Genomic DNA, 18,181 nt, shown 5'->3' on the forward strand with positions numbered 1-18,181 from the left:
GTCACCAAACTATGTAACGATGACACTGTTTCTAAAGGACTCCTAGAGCTAGCGTGGCATTTCTGTGCTTCAATTTCGTTTTACTTATCGAAAAACATATACAGCGTTACCAATATATCTAGAATTAACGAATATCGGTTGGTTTACTGGTCTGGCTCCAGTTATATCTGGTTTTATCTGCAAGTAGAAAAAGAAATTTCAGGGGGTTTTGTGCCGCACAATTTCTTGGCAGGGTGCAGTGATTTCCTGGAGTTTTGTCATCACTGTTAGGTTGCCAGGCAACCAGCGGAGACAATAAATAGTTTAGCACTTAACCCCCTGTAAATCGTGTGTACACGTCAGTAAGTGTATTTTCCAAAATGTCAAACAACTCCTATAATGAGACAGACTTTTTAATGCTTTAATTGTAGAGGGTGTAAATGTTTAAATACCTATCCTGAATTAAAAACTCTCTTTATCTGGTGCAGTTCAAACTGAAGGTAAACTGTATCTTTATTCTTTTGAAATGCTTTTGAAAAGTAACAAGCACAAACACCCTGGCTGATGCCTTTCTAAGTGGCTGTCACTGTCCAACCCTTTAGACAGGTAAGCAGTGCCAGGGTGCACATTATTAGAACAAATCCAACACCAACACTTTCTCAATAAAATACATAAAATGCTCCTCCTTCATTCTGTTACTGTACACAGTGGAAAGTGCCCGCAATGACAACTTTAAGCAACATGAGCTAAAAGTGTAAAATGCAAATGTAAAAAAAAAACTTAATTTTTTTGATGCAGTTTTAAATTATAAAAGAGTCCCTAAAATAAAGAGGAAATGATGTACGGCACATTACTAGCCGAGCATCCTAGCCCCGGATCCATAACAGTAATAACCTCGATCTAACCTGTATTTCTGAAGCAGGTGGCAAGTGGTGAAGAGGGTTTGTCTCCACAGGCCAGATTATGAGTTCACAGCCAGACGTGGACAGATGGAGGCAGAGGTTAGCCCTCCTTCCTGTGCTCTGCCACACACACACACATTTGGCAACCGTTTTTTCACAGGACAATTACCTTGTGACCTCTGCCAACACACACACACACACACACACACACACACACACACACACACACACACACACACACACACACACACACACACACACACACACACACACACACACACACACACACACACACACACACACACACACACACACACACACACCTCGGCCAATTACGGACACACACAAGGAAAGATAACAGTCACAGTCAACCCACACACATAGAAGCCTGTCATGGTGTGTACATACACACTCCACAACCCCTCCAGCTCCACAAAATATGGCAACCAGCTCTGTTTATGAAGGGCAAAGCACCCAGCTGCAGCTTTCGAACACAGAAGACAGAGCGACTGAGATGCTCCTCTACATATTTGGCAGAGACTTTTCTTTTGGTTTAAACCCATTGCCTGAAGTCATGTCCAATTCACTCCCTCTCTCTGTTCTGTTAATTCCATTATCTCTGATTATTTTGTCATAAGCATTGCTGCTCTAATCCACTTGTTGGTCACATATCTTTGTTGCACCAGCCAACCACTGAGCTGATAATGGGTATGCACGACCCAGGTTTTTAATTCAGTTCAATCTCGCCTGCTCTCATTTTGACTGGTAGCTGTAATGACAGCAGAAATATGCTCAATGATGCTGGAATTCATTTTAAAGTAAGACAATGACAAAAAAGTGCTTTACAGGTAACTGATTTGTTGGTCAGTTCTGCAAATGTAAAATGAGAAATTGTGGTGTTAGATTATCTCTCTACTGCCTTGCATCCCTGTGCTATTTAGTTAGTAGTTGTTTTAAGATCATTTTTGAATTAAGTATGCACATAATTTCCCATCTCTGGAACAACATTCACCCCCAGCTAGGATTGATTCTAGTCACAATCTTTTTCTGCTGGATTTCCCCTACTTTGTATTCCTCTCAGCTTTACTACAGTTTCAAGAAAGAAAAGGAAAACTCAGGATGGTGGAAGGCTCACTCTTGGTAATAAAAAACAAGTAGATATTTTAATGGGAGCCACAATTTGAAGGCAACACATATATTTAATGTGACATGGGTCTGATTGGGATGCATAAAATGAATGTTTCAGCAACCTCAGATTAAACTGAATGAAAATGATCATACAGCATAGAGAAATAATGCTAACACCTGCTACGTGTTCAGTGAATGGCCATCTAACTCTTCCTCGTGCCCCTGCATTCACCTTTACCACATGCTGTTTTGGTGGCACACAGGAGCACCGCCTATGGTGTTATCAAAGTCATCAGCTCTTAGTTTTAACGCTGTAGAGAACCCTAACTAGATAAAGCTACACACACACACACACTCCTCTGCAAATAAAATACTCAATCCTATTATAGTACTCTTGTCTCATTGGGAGTTGAGCATATTTGTGGGCTGATAAACAAAACTGACATTTCCATTATTTGTGATCCGGCTGATGCTTTTCATTCAGAGTAATTTGTGATGAGTGCAACAGCAGAATCATTTAAAATTCATAAGTCACCAGCCCACTGTAAGGGCTGCAGGGTTCAGTGCCTGCACAGCACATGTAACACTTATTACTGAGAACGATAAAGGGCATCTGCATATTTAATGAAAGCTTTGTTTGAGGATTTTTTTTAACACATTTGTGTTGTCTGTGAATGGAAAACAATAACAAGTGTGTATTAAATTAAAAATCTAACCACCACAACAGCATATTAGAACCTTTGACACTCAATACACCTTTGATTTAGATAATATATGAATCTCCAGAAATCCTGAAAGAAGGACTGGACCAAGCAATGGTAATAGGTTTATTAAAACTAGGCCATCATGTAAGAAAGTGAATGAATAGTGACTGAGATATGGCTTAGATATAGGTTTTGAAGTTGTGATGGAGATGAGGTAATGCCTCATGCTCATCTAACTCAGGTGGGAAAGTCATTCCTCCACAGGAAAGAAAGGAGACAGCAAGGCCACTGCAGGAAGAGGGATAAATAATTGGACAATTGTACCAGAACAGAGAGCATGGACAGAAGTCTAGGTCATGACCTGAAAGTACAGTACAAGTTTTGTTTGTAAAGTCAGTATGTATAGCAGGAGCAATGTGACAGGAGACACTAAGGACAATTCTGGCTGCACCTGCATGAGCGAGATACAGGGACTGAAGAATAATTCTGTAATGTGGTTGTGGTAGTCTCATTTGGGAGATGTGTTAGGTTCAGATTGTGTTGATGTGAGGCTCACACAGCAGTTTGTTATCTAAGTCACTGCAGTGTTGTCAGTATTGACAGGGAGGTCTTGCACAGGTTTTGCCAAAGAAAAACAGCAGCACAGTCTTGTCAAGGTTGAGCTTAAGGTAGTGGACAAGCATCCGACTGGAGATGTCAGGGAGGCAAGAACAGATGAACACTGCTCGGCTGAGATGAATCTTTACCAGTCCCCATGTGTCATACTCCCAGCTGTCAAAGCATTGAAGGTAAAAGGTAGAGTGTTGCTGGTCTCAGAGCAGCAGGAAAAAGCTATGTGATGTGAAGCTGGAGCCAAAGACTACAGTCTAGAAAGAGAAGAAGCAGAGGCCCAGGAGTGAACCCTGGGGAACTCCAGTGGAGGTGATGAGCACTGAAAACAGAGCTCCTCTCTGCAGTCTAAGTTCGATTATTTGGAAATAAACAAAAGAAGCATAATAAAGGATATAAGGTAATGAAGGAAATTCATTGTTTCCTACAGCTTTCCTACATCTTTTTCCAAAAGTGATTATCATTCACTTATAATTCTAAATTCATATTAAAGCAAGTGTTTTTAAGCGTGCTGCTTATTTTTACAAACTAATAATGGAGTTACATTTAATACGGATTACTGTGCCCCTCCTAAACAACAGATTACACTTACATGTCAAAGAGTTAATATTCACTGGATACCACAAAGCAAGTCATGAGAAAATCAAGGTAGTTATAAAAAAAATAATCCTGGAGTGTCCTGTAATATTATTTTCCAAGATATGCAAGTGATCCTAGGTGTTAAGATAGATTTTATCAATGGACACTCCATTCATAAGGCCGGCTAACTTATTACAACCTAAGACTAAACTAATAGATAAGAGTATATTGGTTTAAAACTCTGACTTTATGTCCCTTTGCATCATAAAGTTTTGTCTACTTTATGATATAACAAGACACAGACACTTACTTTACTCTCTCAATTAACAATCAGTAAAAGTACAGTTTGTTTTTTTTAATAAAAGAAAGGTCTTATTAAAAACTGAGCACCCTCATTTTAACCCCCAGAAATCCCATTTGACACCTTCATGCATCTTTAACCAGCACATCCTACTAGGCTTTTTTGGTACTTTCCAAATCCGATAACGTCGAGGCTTTAGGACTTTTTTGCATTAACATTCCTAATTTCAGGCTCTGTAAGTTGTCTGATCTGGTATTTAAATGCTACAGCTTTGTCATCAAATTTCCATTTGGTACAACTGATTACATGAGACTACAAACAAACCTAAATGTTGGCCACATGTGTACACCACACTATTTTGTTTAAAAGGTAATACATTATATCTGTACCTCGAAGGCTAAGTGAGCTATCATGCCCATCTTTGGTCGGTGTGATGTGGCCACTGACTGTGTCTGCCTACAGCCAGCTGTGACTGAAGCTTGTTTAAACCGGACACGACTCAGACACGTTTTAGTCATTCATCTTCTCATATCAGAAACACCCATATTTTAACCAACACTGCTGTCTGCAGCAGCTCTTTACAGGTCCATGCTCCATCGCCTTCACACACAATGCCACACTGACCGAAAGCATCGGTTTACATGCTTGATTTCATTTAAAACCTAATGACTAGCCCTTTAAACCATTTTGATTTGTCTTTTTTTCATGGCAGATATTTTGACATGTCATAACAGGAAAAGCACAGGTGGAACTACTAAAATGAATGATGACTGCATTCCATTTATGTGTATCAGTGCCAAACTCTGGTATAAAATATGTTGGCTCACTGTCATGGCTTACTCTGACATTTCCATAGAACAGAGCCATAATTAATGCTATTACACCTGGGGGTTTTCCCGCAATGACAAGTCAAAATATCAAAATAAAGGCCTACAGACCTACTTCGAGAAGCCAATTAATAATTTAGCTCTTTCGTACATGATAGTCATTATAGAAATGTGATAAATGACACTTTTTGAGTAAAGAGTTGTGGTTTCAGTATAGCCAATTCTGTCAATAATTACATACAGTAAATACAGTTGTCAATGTTAGTAGTTCCAAAGCCGCAGAGCATGTGACGCTTATGCTGGATAATCACAAGTCCAGATCGTATGTTCAGTCATACTTTAACCATTGTGTGTTTACGTACTGTGAGTGTGTATGTGCATGACACCCTGCATACATGCTTGTGTGTGTGTGTGTGTGTGTGCATTCATATGTATGACTCATGCTGGCATCATGCTGACAACGCTATTGACTCAACACATTAATCCTGTTTCCCTACTTAACCCCCAAACACAGGCCAAAACCATCTGATTTTAAGAAAAGCAAGCCACGGTGTGTTGGCCTTGATGTTCAAACCCTTATCATTAAACAAATGACAATATCAGAGAGTGCTGGAGTACAGTGAGAGAGGAGGAGAGTGGTAACTCTAGATCATAGCTGCTCGTACTGCTGGCATGATCTCAAAGGCATGATTTATTTAGACTAGAACAGCTCTAGTCACACTATAGGATTCATGGCTTCTTCATCACGACAGCAACAGCAATCACAAAATTTTGTATTAGATTTGGTTTAGTTTATTTACTCTACTTGCAGCATTGTTTGTGATCCTTATTTGAAATCAAATTAACTCAGGGGAGTCAGCCAAAGATGAATGGGCCTCTTGATCCCATTGAAAAGTGGGTAGTTAGCATCCAGAGCAGGAGAGGTCTTTGCCTCTATAAGGAGTAGGTTTGTTGTAGAGGCTAGCAGCGGCCAAGCTATAGCAAATATAAATAGGCAAAGCTCTTATCTTCTTTTCCAACAATTACTCTGTTTGCATTACTAATAACCAACAAAACATAGCACTGCATCTCGTTTTTATTTTCCAGCAGCACCAATAGCTGTAGTGTCTACCAAGCTGCTTAACTGCATAGCTATAATAATATCTACAAATTTGAAAGACAGTTTTCACTCACAGCACTCTGCTGGGAATGTTCTTAAAAGGTGGTTGCCCAACACTTTGGTTGACTGGTTCAATAAGTGCCCTATAATGTTAGAGGTAATGTCAGTGCACTTCATCAATATTCTTGAAGAAACAATGACACAACAATGACAATCAGAGTTCTCAGTTCCTGAGCAAGATAAACTTGTGACCATTTTTAAAGCTTTAAGTACAACTAAAATGTAAATTATTATGCTTCTTACGTGTGACGATTTCAAGGTAAACTTTATTATACCAAAAAAGGGAAATTCGGGTGGTCAAGGTGCACATACATAAAACATTTATAAAAACAGATACAAATATAAATTTTGATATAAATGAAAATAAATATTCCATATGTCATTCCCCCCCTTCCATCCACCTAACACACACCTACCTGTACACACACACTTACACAGGGAGAGCATTTCAAATGTATCATTTATAAATAATGGCTTACACATTCATATTTTTAGGGGAATTGATATCAACATTTTTGGCTGTGAAGGCTTTATTCTGTGTGTTCCATTTGTCCTCTCGACTTCTATCATTTCTAAATCAACCTAACATCTCTCTCTGCACCCTCTCTCTGCCAGCTGAACTAAATTTACCACTAATCCCACCTGTTAGAGCAGCCTCTGTGTGTAAATACTAGACCCCTCACAGTTTCCAGGTTACAACACAGTTTATATTATTTATATATGTCTAATAGCTTGCGGCGGCTATACTGAAAACTAATGAATGAAATAATGTAAATATAATGAGGTTGTATTTTTCTACATTCATTTACTTGAAAAAACAACACTTTTGCCACTTTTAATGTGTGTTATTGTTATCAGAATTTGCAATTAAAGCAGTTCTTTTTTTAAGCTGGACTTGACTGTAAAATTGTAATGTCTCTTTTTTCTCTTATTGTTCCGTAAGGGATGTTAGGCAACATCCTCTTCTTCACCATCACAGGGCAAACATCTTCTGAAAATTTACCCGTTCACTGCTCTGCTGGCAAACACTGAGCCATAGCCAGCTAATTTAAAACATGCCAATTTACACGGTTTTAATATTTTCTATATGACTTAAACATAATTAACCTGCTGAGTATTCTCACTGAATGTGCCTGAGGAGGCGACAGCTTTAGCTGTTCAGTCAAATGTGTGTAAATTAGCATTTCTGAATGGATGAGTAAGAATAAAAACATGCCTATTTCTTTTTCTATTTCTACATGCCTATGGATCGGACATGTTTTAGCAATAACAGTAGTTCATTTGTTACAACTGGCTTCTCGGTTTAATTTGATCAACAGACAACACTGAAAAGCAAAGGACTGTTAGATTCTATATATTGCAGAATGGGACCAAGATTGGGGCAGACTGTGACAGTTGACATTTTGTTTTAAAGAAAAGGAGGTGAAAGTGAAACTTAATACACTCACTGTAGTGAGTCTACTGCTGTATTTAACAGACGTTTTGAATGTGAATGTAACTTCCCATTGTAAACTTGGTGGTAGGAGAAGTACTCAGACCCTGTACTTGAGTAAAAGTACCAATACCACAGGGTAAAAACACTACTACAAGTAAAACTCCTGCATTTCAAATCAAACAAGTATTTAATTAAAACCATGTGAGAAGTTTAAAGGGGAACTGATTCTTTGGTTGAGTTGTTAATTCAATGACATCTAAAATGTGACAAGAAGCCGCATGACACGGCTTTTTGGTCGATGAACTGTGTATTGTATTTTGTAAGATTATCATGCGTCTTTAAATACAATCTTAATCTGAAAAGTAACTATAGCTGTTAAATAAATGTAGTGGAGTAAAAAGTACAATATTTCGTAGTAGAAAGTTAATAAAATGGAAATATTCAAGTCAAGGTCAGTTACATTTACTCAAGTTAGTAATGTACTTGAGTACATTTATCTCTACTGCAGTCCCCACATATGAACATATCAGGACTGCGCAAGAGCAAAATTCCCAAGAGAATCTGAAATATCATAATACCACTTGAAGTGAACAATTTGTCGCAATAGTAGAAAAATAACTGCATATTTTGTGACGTATAAACAATTTCCCACATTCTACAAACACTGCATTCAAACTGAAGATTTCAGCTCTAATATTGCATATCTGCTTTTATACAGTAAACAGCATCTAAGGTTAGCTCACATCAATAGATTTTTTTTCACGTAACAAGCTGTCAGCCAGAGAACATGTGGAGCAATGAACAGACAGCAAGGGAGAAATCACACATGGACCAGACTAACACAGGTGAGAGAGAAGATAGGAAGAAGTCAAGGCGACATGATGGTGAGAAAACATTTCCACAGTGAATAGAAAATTCAGGTGTGTAGCTCTTTAGATTCGGTAAAACACTGATATTACCTGTGTTACAACTGATTCTAATTTGGAGGAAATCCAGCTTCACTTTCATTAACAATTATCAACTCCTTCTCACACCACAAGTGCTATTTTCAATGCCAAATAGGGATGAGAGATTTTACAAGAGAAGTAAAGAAGTCTTATCATAACTGTATGCAGCATGTGTGTGTGTGTGTGTGTGTGTGTGTGTGTGTGTGTGTGTGTGTGTGTGTGTGTGTGTGTGTGTGTGTGTGTGTGTGTGTGTGTGTGTGTGTGTGTGTGTGTGTGTGTGTGTGTGTGTGTGTGTGTGTGTGTGTGTGTGTGTGTGTGTGTGTGTGTGTGTTAGTAATCTGCCTCAAGAGTCATTTTACACTAACATAGGCTCTTCATAGCAGCCAAATGTATGAGGTTAACTGTTTAAATCATTTTTTTAAACAAAAATGTGAAATGCTCCTCGCTTCCCAATAGAAAATGTGCTACCTTTCATTGTCTAAAAGGGGTGATAGAATGATTATATAGGGTATTTCACACTATTCCTTATGGTCTCCTAATGGGGTATGTAACATTGGTTGGGCTGAAAATGGCCTGGTTGATATTTTACTGGCTTGCATCCCTGTTGTTTTGGCCCCTATTTGTAACAAGAGCTTTTCTTCCAAATATGGTATGGTCATGAATATTTAGATGAGCTGCGCGTGATAGTTGATGGTTACACTTGCCACGCAGACATTAGAGACGCTGCGATTGGTTAAGCGTAATCCCCCAATACACATACATTAGAGAAGCGTACAGAATCTCATATTCCCAGACACTGCAATGTTTCATTACCAAATTCACTTCTGAGACTTTTTTACGCGAGAAATCAACTATATAAAGCTGAAATAGGGGCCGTTTTACAAAAATTGATGGCTAATTGCAAATTTGGTAAGACGCGTGTCGGACTTTAGGAGCTCCACACAGTCTGACGAGAAAGCGGCAGCCTACTGGGCTCCATACCCAGCGTAAAGTCACCCTTTTGTGGATACTGCACTACGGGGCGCGTCAGCGGCCGGGCCAAAACTAATATATTTACGCTATGAATTTCGCGCGCCACTTATATAACATCATTCCCCAATGTCTTATAAAGCTAACCGTTGTGTCCGATTTGATTTTAAGGCATTTTTATGGACGCTGGTGCTTTGTAGGAAAGCAGCTGCTTATTGCTATATGTCCCATTCATTACAATGGGGGAAAGCACCGCGCGCGCAAACTTTTGCCATAACTAAATTATATTTACAGTTTGAATTTCCGCCACGCCACTTATACAACATCATTCCCCAATGTCTTATAAAGCTAACCGTTGTGTCCGGATTTGATTTTAAGGCATTTTTATGAACGCTAAGGCGTCTTTGTAGGACGAAGCAGCTGCTTGCTATATATGCCCCATTCATTACAATGGGGAAATACCCGCCTAGCTAGCACACCGTCATAACTCACTAAATTATATTTACAGTTTGAATTTCGTCCGCCACTTATACAACATCATTCCCCAATGTCTTATAAAGCTAACCGTTGTGTCCGATTTGATTTTAAAGCATTTTTATGAACGCGCATGCGTCTTTTTAGGATCGCAGCAGCTGCTTGCTATATATGTCCCATTCATTACAATGGGGAAATACCGCGCTAGCTAGCTACACTTCGTCATAACTAAATTATATTTACAGTTTGAATTTTCACGCCACTTATATAACATCATTCCCCAATGTATTATAAAGCTAACCGTTGTCTGATTTTGATTTTAAGGCATTTTTGGGAACGCGAGGCGTCTTTGTAGGACCAGCAGCTGCTTGCTATATGTCCCATTCATTACAATGGGGAAATACCCGCAGCTAGCTAGCTAAACTTTGCCATAACTAAATTATATTTACAGTTTGAATTTCGCCACGCCACATTATACAACATCATTCCCCAATGTCTTATAAAGCTAACCGTTGTGTCCGGATTTGATTTTAAGGCGTTTTTATGAACGCAAGGCGTCTTTGTAGGTGAGCAGCTGCTGCTTGCTATATGTCCCATTCATTACAATGGAGAAATATCGCAGCTTGCTCACTTTCGCATAACTAAAGTATATTTACAGTTTGAATTTCGCCACGGCATGAATATTATAGGTTCCTCAAGGTCTTACAAAGCTTAGCTAACACTTGTCCGATTTCGGATATCAATTGAATGTATTTTTGTGAATGTCAGAGTTAGGAGGAGGCTAGCTAGCTCTCATTGATGGATCCCATCTCACCGCGGCTCTATCAATGAGATTCGCGGGACAAGAGGCGCTTTATTTCCCGATTGTTTGTTTAAATAACTCAACACACATACCCATTATAAGATTTACTGGAACCTGCGGGCTGCGGTAAAAGATTGCGGGCGTATCAAGCTCGCTGACACTGCGGTCAGGGCGGCGATGTAGCAACCCAGGCAGCACCAACACCGGCACTAAACTCCCCACACAGTCGGAGAAAATTTGCAATTAGCCATCCTTTTCGTAAAGCGGCCCATATTTGAGCTTTATATGGTTGATTTCTCGCATAAAAAAGTTTCAGAAGTGAATTTTGTAATGGAATAGCAGAGATCTGCGTGACCTAGCTAGATTCAGAAGACTACCTGATCTCAGGTCAGTTGTGTAGCCTATGTAAATATTGGGGCGTGACTGTTCTCTTAAAGCGCCCATATTATGCTCATTTTCAGGTTCATAACTGTATTTTAAGGTTGTACCAGAATAGGTTTACATGGTTTAATTTTCAAAAAACACCATATTGTTGTTGTACTGCACAGCTCTCTCTCACTGCTGCAGATCCTTCTTTCACCTGGTCTCTGTTTTAGCTACAGAGTGAGACCTCTTTCTCTTTCTTCTTCTGTACTATCTTTGATTGCACTCGCATATGCTCAGTAGTTCAGATGTAGATCATGTCAGCTAGCTAACTCTAGAGACAGTAAAAGAAAGCCTGTTTCTCCAACTTTGGTCAGTTACAAGGCAGGATTAGCTGGGAGACTTCTAAATGAGGTCACACATGTAAGTAGTTCTTTTGTAGATTATGGTGAACTTGTGTGTGTGGTAGCAGTCGTTATTCAGTAAGCGTAACGACGTGCGCAGCTTAGCTAGCGCTAATGCTAAACGTTTAGCAGTATGCTAACGAGCTAACGTTGTCGCCAGCGCCACAATTTCGTCTGTGGACGCGTCACAGTCCGATTTTGAACAGCTCACTAGGAGACTGAAGGCAGGACACATTCAGAAACTGTATCTCACTCAAAACAGCATGGATGGATTTTTTTCAAAGTTTGTATGTGTGTGGAAGCACCAGAGAACACCCCAAATCCCAGAAAAAGTGATTTTTTCATAATATGGGCACTTTAAGGTTCCGGATTTTGAGACGCTTGCGTAAGCAACTCAGCTTTGTTGGGATTCGCCCGTTTTCAGCGGCAGTTTCAAAATATGAGATTTTCATAGTAAAGGGGTGTCAGTGGGACTTTGAGCTTCTATGTATGTCCTATTTACCCACCGAACTGTCGTTATTCAACTATGACAGGGTAAAATCGGTTTTGCATTCTATCACCCCTTTAACATTAAAGTAAATTGAATATTTTTTGGTTTTGAACTGTTGATCTGACAAAACAATCTGATGATCAACTTAAACTAACAAGATTTAGATTTTTTTTTTTCCACAGTTTTCTGATATTTCATAAACCACTTCATCAGTTCATCAATTAAGTGACCGGCAAATTGTAAAAATAGTCATTAGTTGCAGCCCTTAATGTGACACATAAGAGATCCCAACATGACAAGACAAAATGTAGCTGGGCCTAAAGTCAGAGCATTCACACTTAATTCTTTTAAACTCTAATCCTCCCAAAAAATGCTGACTTGCCTTTGATTTTTTTCTGTGTAAATAAATTAAATTGAGACTTGAAGACAAATATCAAATTAGCACTCTATAGCAGAATACATCTCCATGGTCTGCATAGATATATAAACAAAAAAACGACAAAATCCTCAGACTAGTGACACATTCTATCCTCAGTAATCAATAGCTGTAAAATGTAATTAAATAGGCCAGAATTATAATTAACCTTATTAACCTCAATGTGCTACTCAAACGGAGTCATAATTTACAAGTTTGGCCGCCAGCTAACAGCTTGCAAATTGGTGAGGTAATGCTAAAATTTCACACTGCTACATACTTGTTATGTGGCTTCTTGTAATAATATTTTGCTCTGGATGCCAAATTCCTGCCACTCTGTACTCACCACATTGACAATTTGTGATTTTTTTGATCGCTCGGTGAGCAAAATTAAATGATCAAAAAGGCCATATCATATCAGAGTTGGACTATTTGCCATTAGAGGATTGGAGACGTAGCTACAGTGTATTATTACGCATTCTTGTGCAATCTGAGTAACAGGCTCTCCCCAACAGCAGTAAGAACATCTGTCAAATGTCTGCTGCAGTGCCTGTGAGGCCTTTTCACATCAAGTCAGCTTTTATAGGTAACTGAGGGCTGAAATCCTCACTATCGCTTTAACCTCTCCATCCAATATTCCTGCTTTTTTTTCCTCCTGACTGTTGTTCTGCTAAACCAAACCCAATATAATCCCTCTCCTGTTTCCTCCTCTCCCTGTCTTCCAGAGGCTCAGTCGATATGTTAGACTTCTACACACGTGCTCAGGGAGATAATGAAAATGTTTCTATAAATAGGGACAATATTGCTGACAGTAGCACTCTCTCAAGTGAGATATCTCAGTGTAATTTTCACTATACACACACACACACACACACACACACACACACACACACACACACACACACACACACACACACACACACACACACACACACACACACACACACACACACACACACACACACACACACACACACACACACACACAAACACACAACACACACACAACACAAAACACACACACATACTGGCGATAAAAATCTCAATTGCTGTGTGCTTCATCATAGCGATAGTCCTGAAGCCGCATATAAACACTTGAGTTGCAAATCAAACACATTTCAGATATGTGCTATATGAAGCTCAAATATAGGATGAGATCAATGCGCCCTACATATCTAAACAAACAGCACGCAGCTTGATTCTGCAGCAGACTAAACAGATTTAATTTACATAATACTGAACCCTGCTCTATGTCAGACAATACAGCGCCTGTATAACATACAGGCGTTATGCTATACCATAAAACTAACATTTATTTGCCACTCCTACATCTCAGTTGTACATCTACACACAACACATATTTCACTATTTTGCAGTCCATTTTACATACAATCCGCTAAAACCACGACGTAATCACTCTTCAGGCTATATAATCAAGTGCAACCTAATCAAAAGCAAACATAAAATTAAACAGTCTCTACAAGCCTCTAACCTAACTTTCAGAGCATAAACAGAAGCTTAAGTGAAGAGCGATGTGATGGAAAAATAATTGAGACGGATAGAAGAGAGAAGCCCTTTCATTCTCTTTCTCACCTTCCAGCTCATGATGAATGACATCCGAGAGGTTGGGCTCTTCACCCCACCAGAAGATCCACAGCTCCTTGGCGTCCGGTTTGATTTTGCGTCGCCATACACACAGAAGGTTGGCTTGCACACAGCGCATGAAGCTGCGCAGAACCGGGTCGTCCTGGGCCGGGGCCGAGATCACTGGCCCGTACTCTCCGCTGCCGCGAAAGCTGTAGCAACGCCATTTAATACCCGTTAACTCCGCCTGCAGGAGGAGAGAGGGTAGTGATTAAAGCTGTAAGCAGTCCATTTACCTTAAAATATAATACAGCATTGTTATTATGTGTAGTGACTAATAAAGTCATTTCACACGGTCTTCAGTCCAAACACTGTTAAATGTAATGTAAAAGCTGAAACAATTAGCTGATTTGTTGATAAGTCAACCGACAGAAAACTTAATCCGCAATCATTTTGATAACCATTAATCACTTCAGTTATTTTTCAAGCAAAAACACCAAATATGTGTGCTGCTTTTCTCTGTTTTATATCATGGTAAATTGAACTGAACTAATAGTTGGGCATTGTTGTTACAGTTTATGGACCAAACAATTAAATGATTAACTGATACTGAAAATAATCATTAGTTACAACCATAACTGTCATATGGAATCTATTTTTATTCAAAAAGCATGTTTTTATCTCACTTTCTAACATTGATCGCAAATCCTGTAGATAGAATGAAACAACCATTATGCATGAATCCATAATGTTATAGAAGCCTCGTTAGTGTTGTGTTAACCTTTAAGTATTGTACTTTAGTGTACATTGATTTCTTTCATATAAAAGAGAGCATCAGACAAGTTGTTTCAATCAATAATTGCACAGACTCTGCCCAATTATGTTACATTTTTACTGGCTTCCTGGTTACACAGCTATGATCCTGTTGTGCAAATGTTTTAGCACATTTAATGTCTCCCTGTTGTGTTCTTATAACATTATCTAGAGACCTCGACTTGCTGCTGTTGATGCTGTCAAGATAGGATATTGTGGAGAGAAGAAGTGGAGAGTGACGGCGAGACATAAAGGATGGCCTTGAGTGAAATGCAGGGAATTAACTACAGGAGAGCCAGCATTGAAATATAGGAGGGAGCTACAGAGAGTGAGAGAGACATGAGAAGAGGAAATGGTATTAGGGTCAATGGTTGGAGCCCGGCCCAATAACTGACATCTTCTCCATTTAATCTAATGGGGTGATAGGTGTTTATGTTGCCTATTGCAGACTTGGGCGTGGAGGCTCTCTACCATGCTACATTTAGAGATGAGCCAGTGAAAGAGCCAAACTTCTACCTCCATCACTTTACATTTTGTAAAAGAGCATACATATGCAAACAAGCAAAAATATACAACCGACAGTGAGCCTGTGATGCTCATGTGTGCTTTGGCAAACTCTTTTCCGTGTTAGTTTGTGTCCTTGCATTTGTGTTTCTGCATGGATGAGTCAAGTGCACAAAAGGCATTGTTGAACAGGACAGAGATTTGGCAGTCAGAGGGGGGAAAATCTCTTGGTGTGTTGTCGTGCTACCCTACTCTCCTGTGTTCACCCAGCTATGAGGATCGTGTTTGGCACACTGGCTAGGGAGCCAAGACATCCAAGACCAGCTGAGAGAGGAAAAAATACTGACCCATTTTAACACGGAGACAGGTGGAAAAGAGCAGCGCAAAAAAATTAAAGCCTGCAGTGTCTTTGAGTGAATGAAGAAAAGGAGGCTCCATAGCTTTGATAACCGTAAAGAGAGGGACCAAGGAAGCTTGTGTGTCTTTTCAGTGTGTGTAAGCAAGGGTCGCAGGGGTTGTGTCCGAATCAAAACTCCAGCCAAAACCATGCTTTTAAGGAAGCCTGTGCATGTACTAAAAACATACACCGCAGCATCTTATATGTGAGTGTACACAGAGGTATGCACGTGACCCCACAGGAACATCCTGACTGCAGTATGCACCCATAATTACAAGCATGTCCCTCCTGTAATGACAGTGTGTGTAATAGGAGATATAAACATTGGCGCTGTGATAAGCCAAGCCCTAAAATTAGCCATGACAAGGTCAAGGATGCTGTTTCTCCCAAAGCAAAGAGGAAGACATCTGCTTGCACTACCTCGTCACTCCCAGTCAATGTCAAAAGTTCCTCCGCTGTTTGAGACAGCTGTCTGCTGCTACTGAATCAGGAGCGGAGACGAGGAGGTGAGGAGAAGTGAAATGTCAACAAAAAAAATATTCACAATAAAGGCATACCAGTTGTTGGTTTTATAAGGCAACACATGCTCTCTGGTGAATTGATTGTTAAAGATCCCCTCCAGACATGTTTTTCGACATATAAAAATACTGCTTGGAATACTAATTTGAGTCTGACAGGGTTCTTCCAAGAAAATTGTAACAAGTCTACAGCCACACCAGCAGTGAGGCTGTACTCAGGCACAGGGAGCTAAATACTAAAATGCTCACAATGACAATGCTAACATGCTGCTGTATAGCAGGTATAATGTTTAAAAGGTTCACCATTTTAGTTTAACACGTTTGCTAATTAGCAATAAACACATAGTACAGCTGTGGCTGATGGGAATGTGGTTATTGTTTTACAAAATCAAATTTTGACCGGATGATGCTGCTAGATGAGAAATTAAGAGATCAACAGAGTTATTACAATTTATTGTGAGTGTAGTCGATATTAGGGCTGGACCCGAATATTCGAATATTCGTTCGGTGGGTTGGTATTCGATTTGAAAATTCTTTTTTTTTTTTTGCACAACCTGGCATCCCCCTCCAAACGGATCTCATTCACGCTTGAATATGTTCGAAATATAATACTCTCTTTTACAATTTTCTTATATAGCCTAGCCATTTTAATAGGATGGACAAGCCAACTTCGTTATACTTAATAAATATATTTGCTTTTTCTTGGACTACTAAAGTGTTCCTGCAATGGGAGTATTCTCTGGCTAGAGTGCAGAACAGCGCAGTTTGCATGGACAGAAGTGCATGCCTGAGCTTGTATTTTGGGTTAAGCTGCGTTGCTTTGACATTGTGGAAAATAAAATAATAGAAACAAAATGTATTATCCTTTTTACCCGTTATCAATCTAAATTAATCTACTGCGAAATATAGGAGACTTTGAGATTTTACTGGGACGTCACATCACATGCCCTAGTTAAAACGCCCATGAATTGAACGTCATTACCGTCACGATTCAGCGAAAAGAAGACAAAAATGCCGAAGACTTCATCTGAGTGGGAGAAAGTGTGGAGAAACTTTAAAGTAAGTGAGGACAAGACAAAGGCAGAGTGTCAAATATGCAATTTGAAACTGGCCTACCACAACAGCACATCAAGCTTGAGAAATCACCTTAGTTCTGTAAGTAGAACAAGCTGCTTTTATCCGCCATTTACACGTGATAAAAATGTGCACTTAATTTTCATGGAAAATAACGTGACTTGCGAATAGGCTATGGCAGTTAATGACGAACAGTAAAAACCTAGCCTACTGTAGTAACAGGGGACTGTGTCCTGCAACAACAAAGCAGTTGCTTCATCTCGCTTGTCTCTTTTACCGTGAAAAAAAGCTGCCTTCAGGTGCGGTTTCCCCCGCCGCTGCGGCCGCCACCAAAGCTTCGAATATTCGCTGTTGAAAAGCACCGAAGCTTCAAAGATCAAAAACTGGTATTCGGTACAGCCCTAGTCGATATCGACAACGTTCCACTTCCGGGATTGTTCAGGTGCCGCCAAAAATTCCGCCAAATGTCCCTCTTTTTAAGACAGATGTCCCACACCTTACTCTTCCTTTGTGTTAGCATTTTAAACTCTGGTGGATTTATGAGGATTATGGTTAACTGCTAGCTAGACTATCTGTCCAATCTGAGGTTTCTGTTGCACGACTAAAACAACTTTTGAATGTACAAGTTCCACCAAAACAAGTTCCTTCCAGAGGCTATTTTGCAGAGGCACCGTCATTGTGTCTGGGGCTTAGCGCCACCCAAGACAATTGTGATGGGTTTAAAGAAATGCTAATAAACCAGAGGACGTTTTTCTCCCATCCCGGAATGCTTTGTGGAATAGCCAGACCCTCCGCAGCAGCACT

General features: G+C 39.7%; 1 protein-coding gene across 5 annotated transcripts in view; it reads right to left on the reverse strand.

Annotated features, from left to right (window-relative positions):
- Positions 1–18,181, reverse strand: part of LOC120545570 (mediator of RNA polymerase II transcription subunit 13-like) — an 80,720-nt gene that overhangs the window by 46,806 nt on the left and 15,733 nt on the right. For all 5 annotated transcript variants that reach the window (XM_039780037.1, XM_039780035.1, XM_039780039.1 and 2 more), the window contains exon 2: positions 14,081–14,318. In XM_039780037.1, coding sequence (XP_039635971.1) covers positions 14,081–14,318 — 238 coding nt within the window. The remainder of the gene's footprint in view (positions 1–14,080; positions 14,319–18,181) is intronic.

This window comes from Perca fluviatilis, chromosome 17, assembly GCF_010015445.1.
Source record: "Perca fluviatilis chromosome 17, GENO_Pfluv_1.0, whole genome shotgun sequence".
In the NCBI taxonomy this organism is placed as follows: domain Eukaryota; kingdom Metazoa; phylum Chordata; class Actinopteri; order Perciformes; family Percidae; genus Perca; species Perca fluviatilis.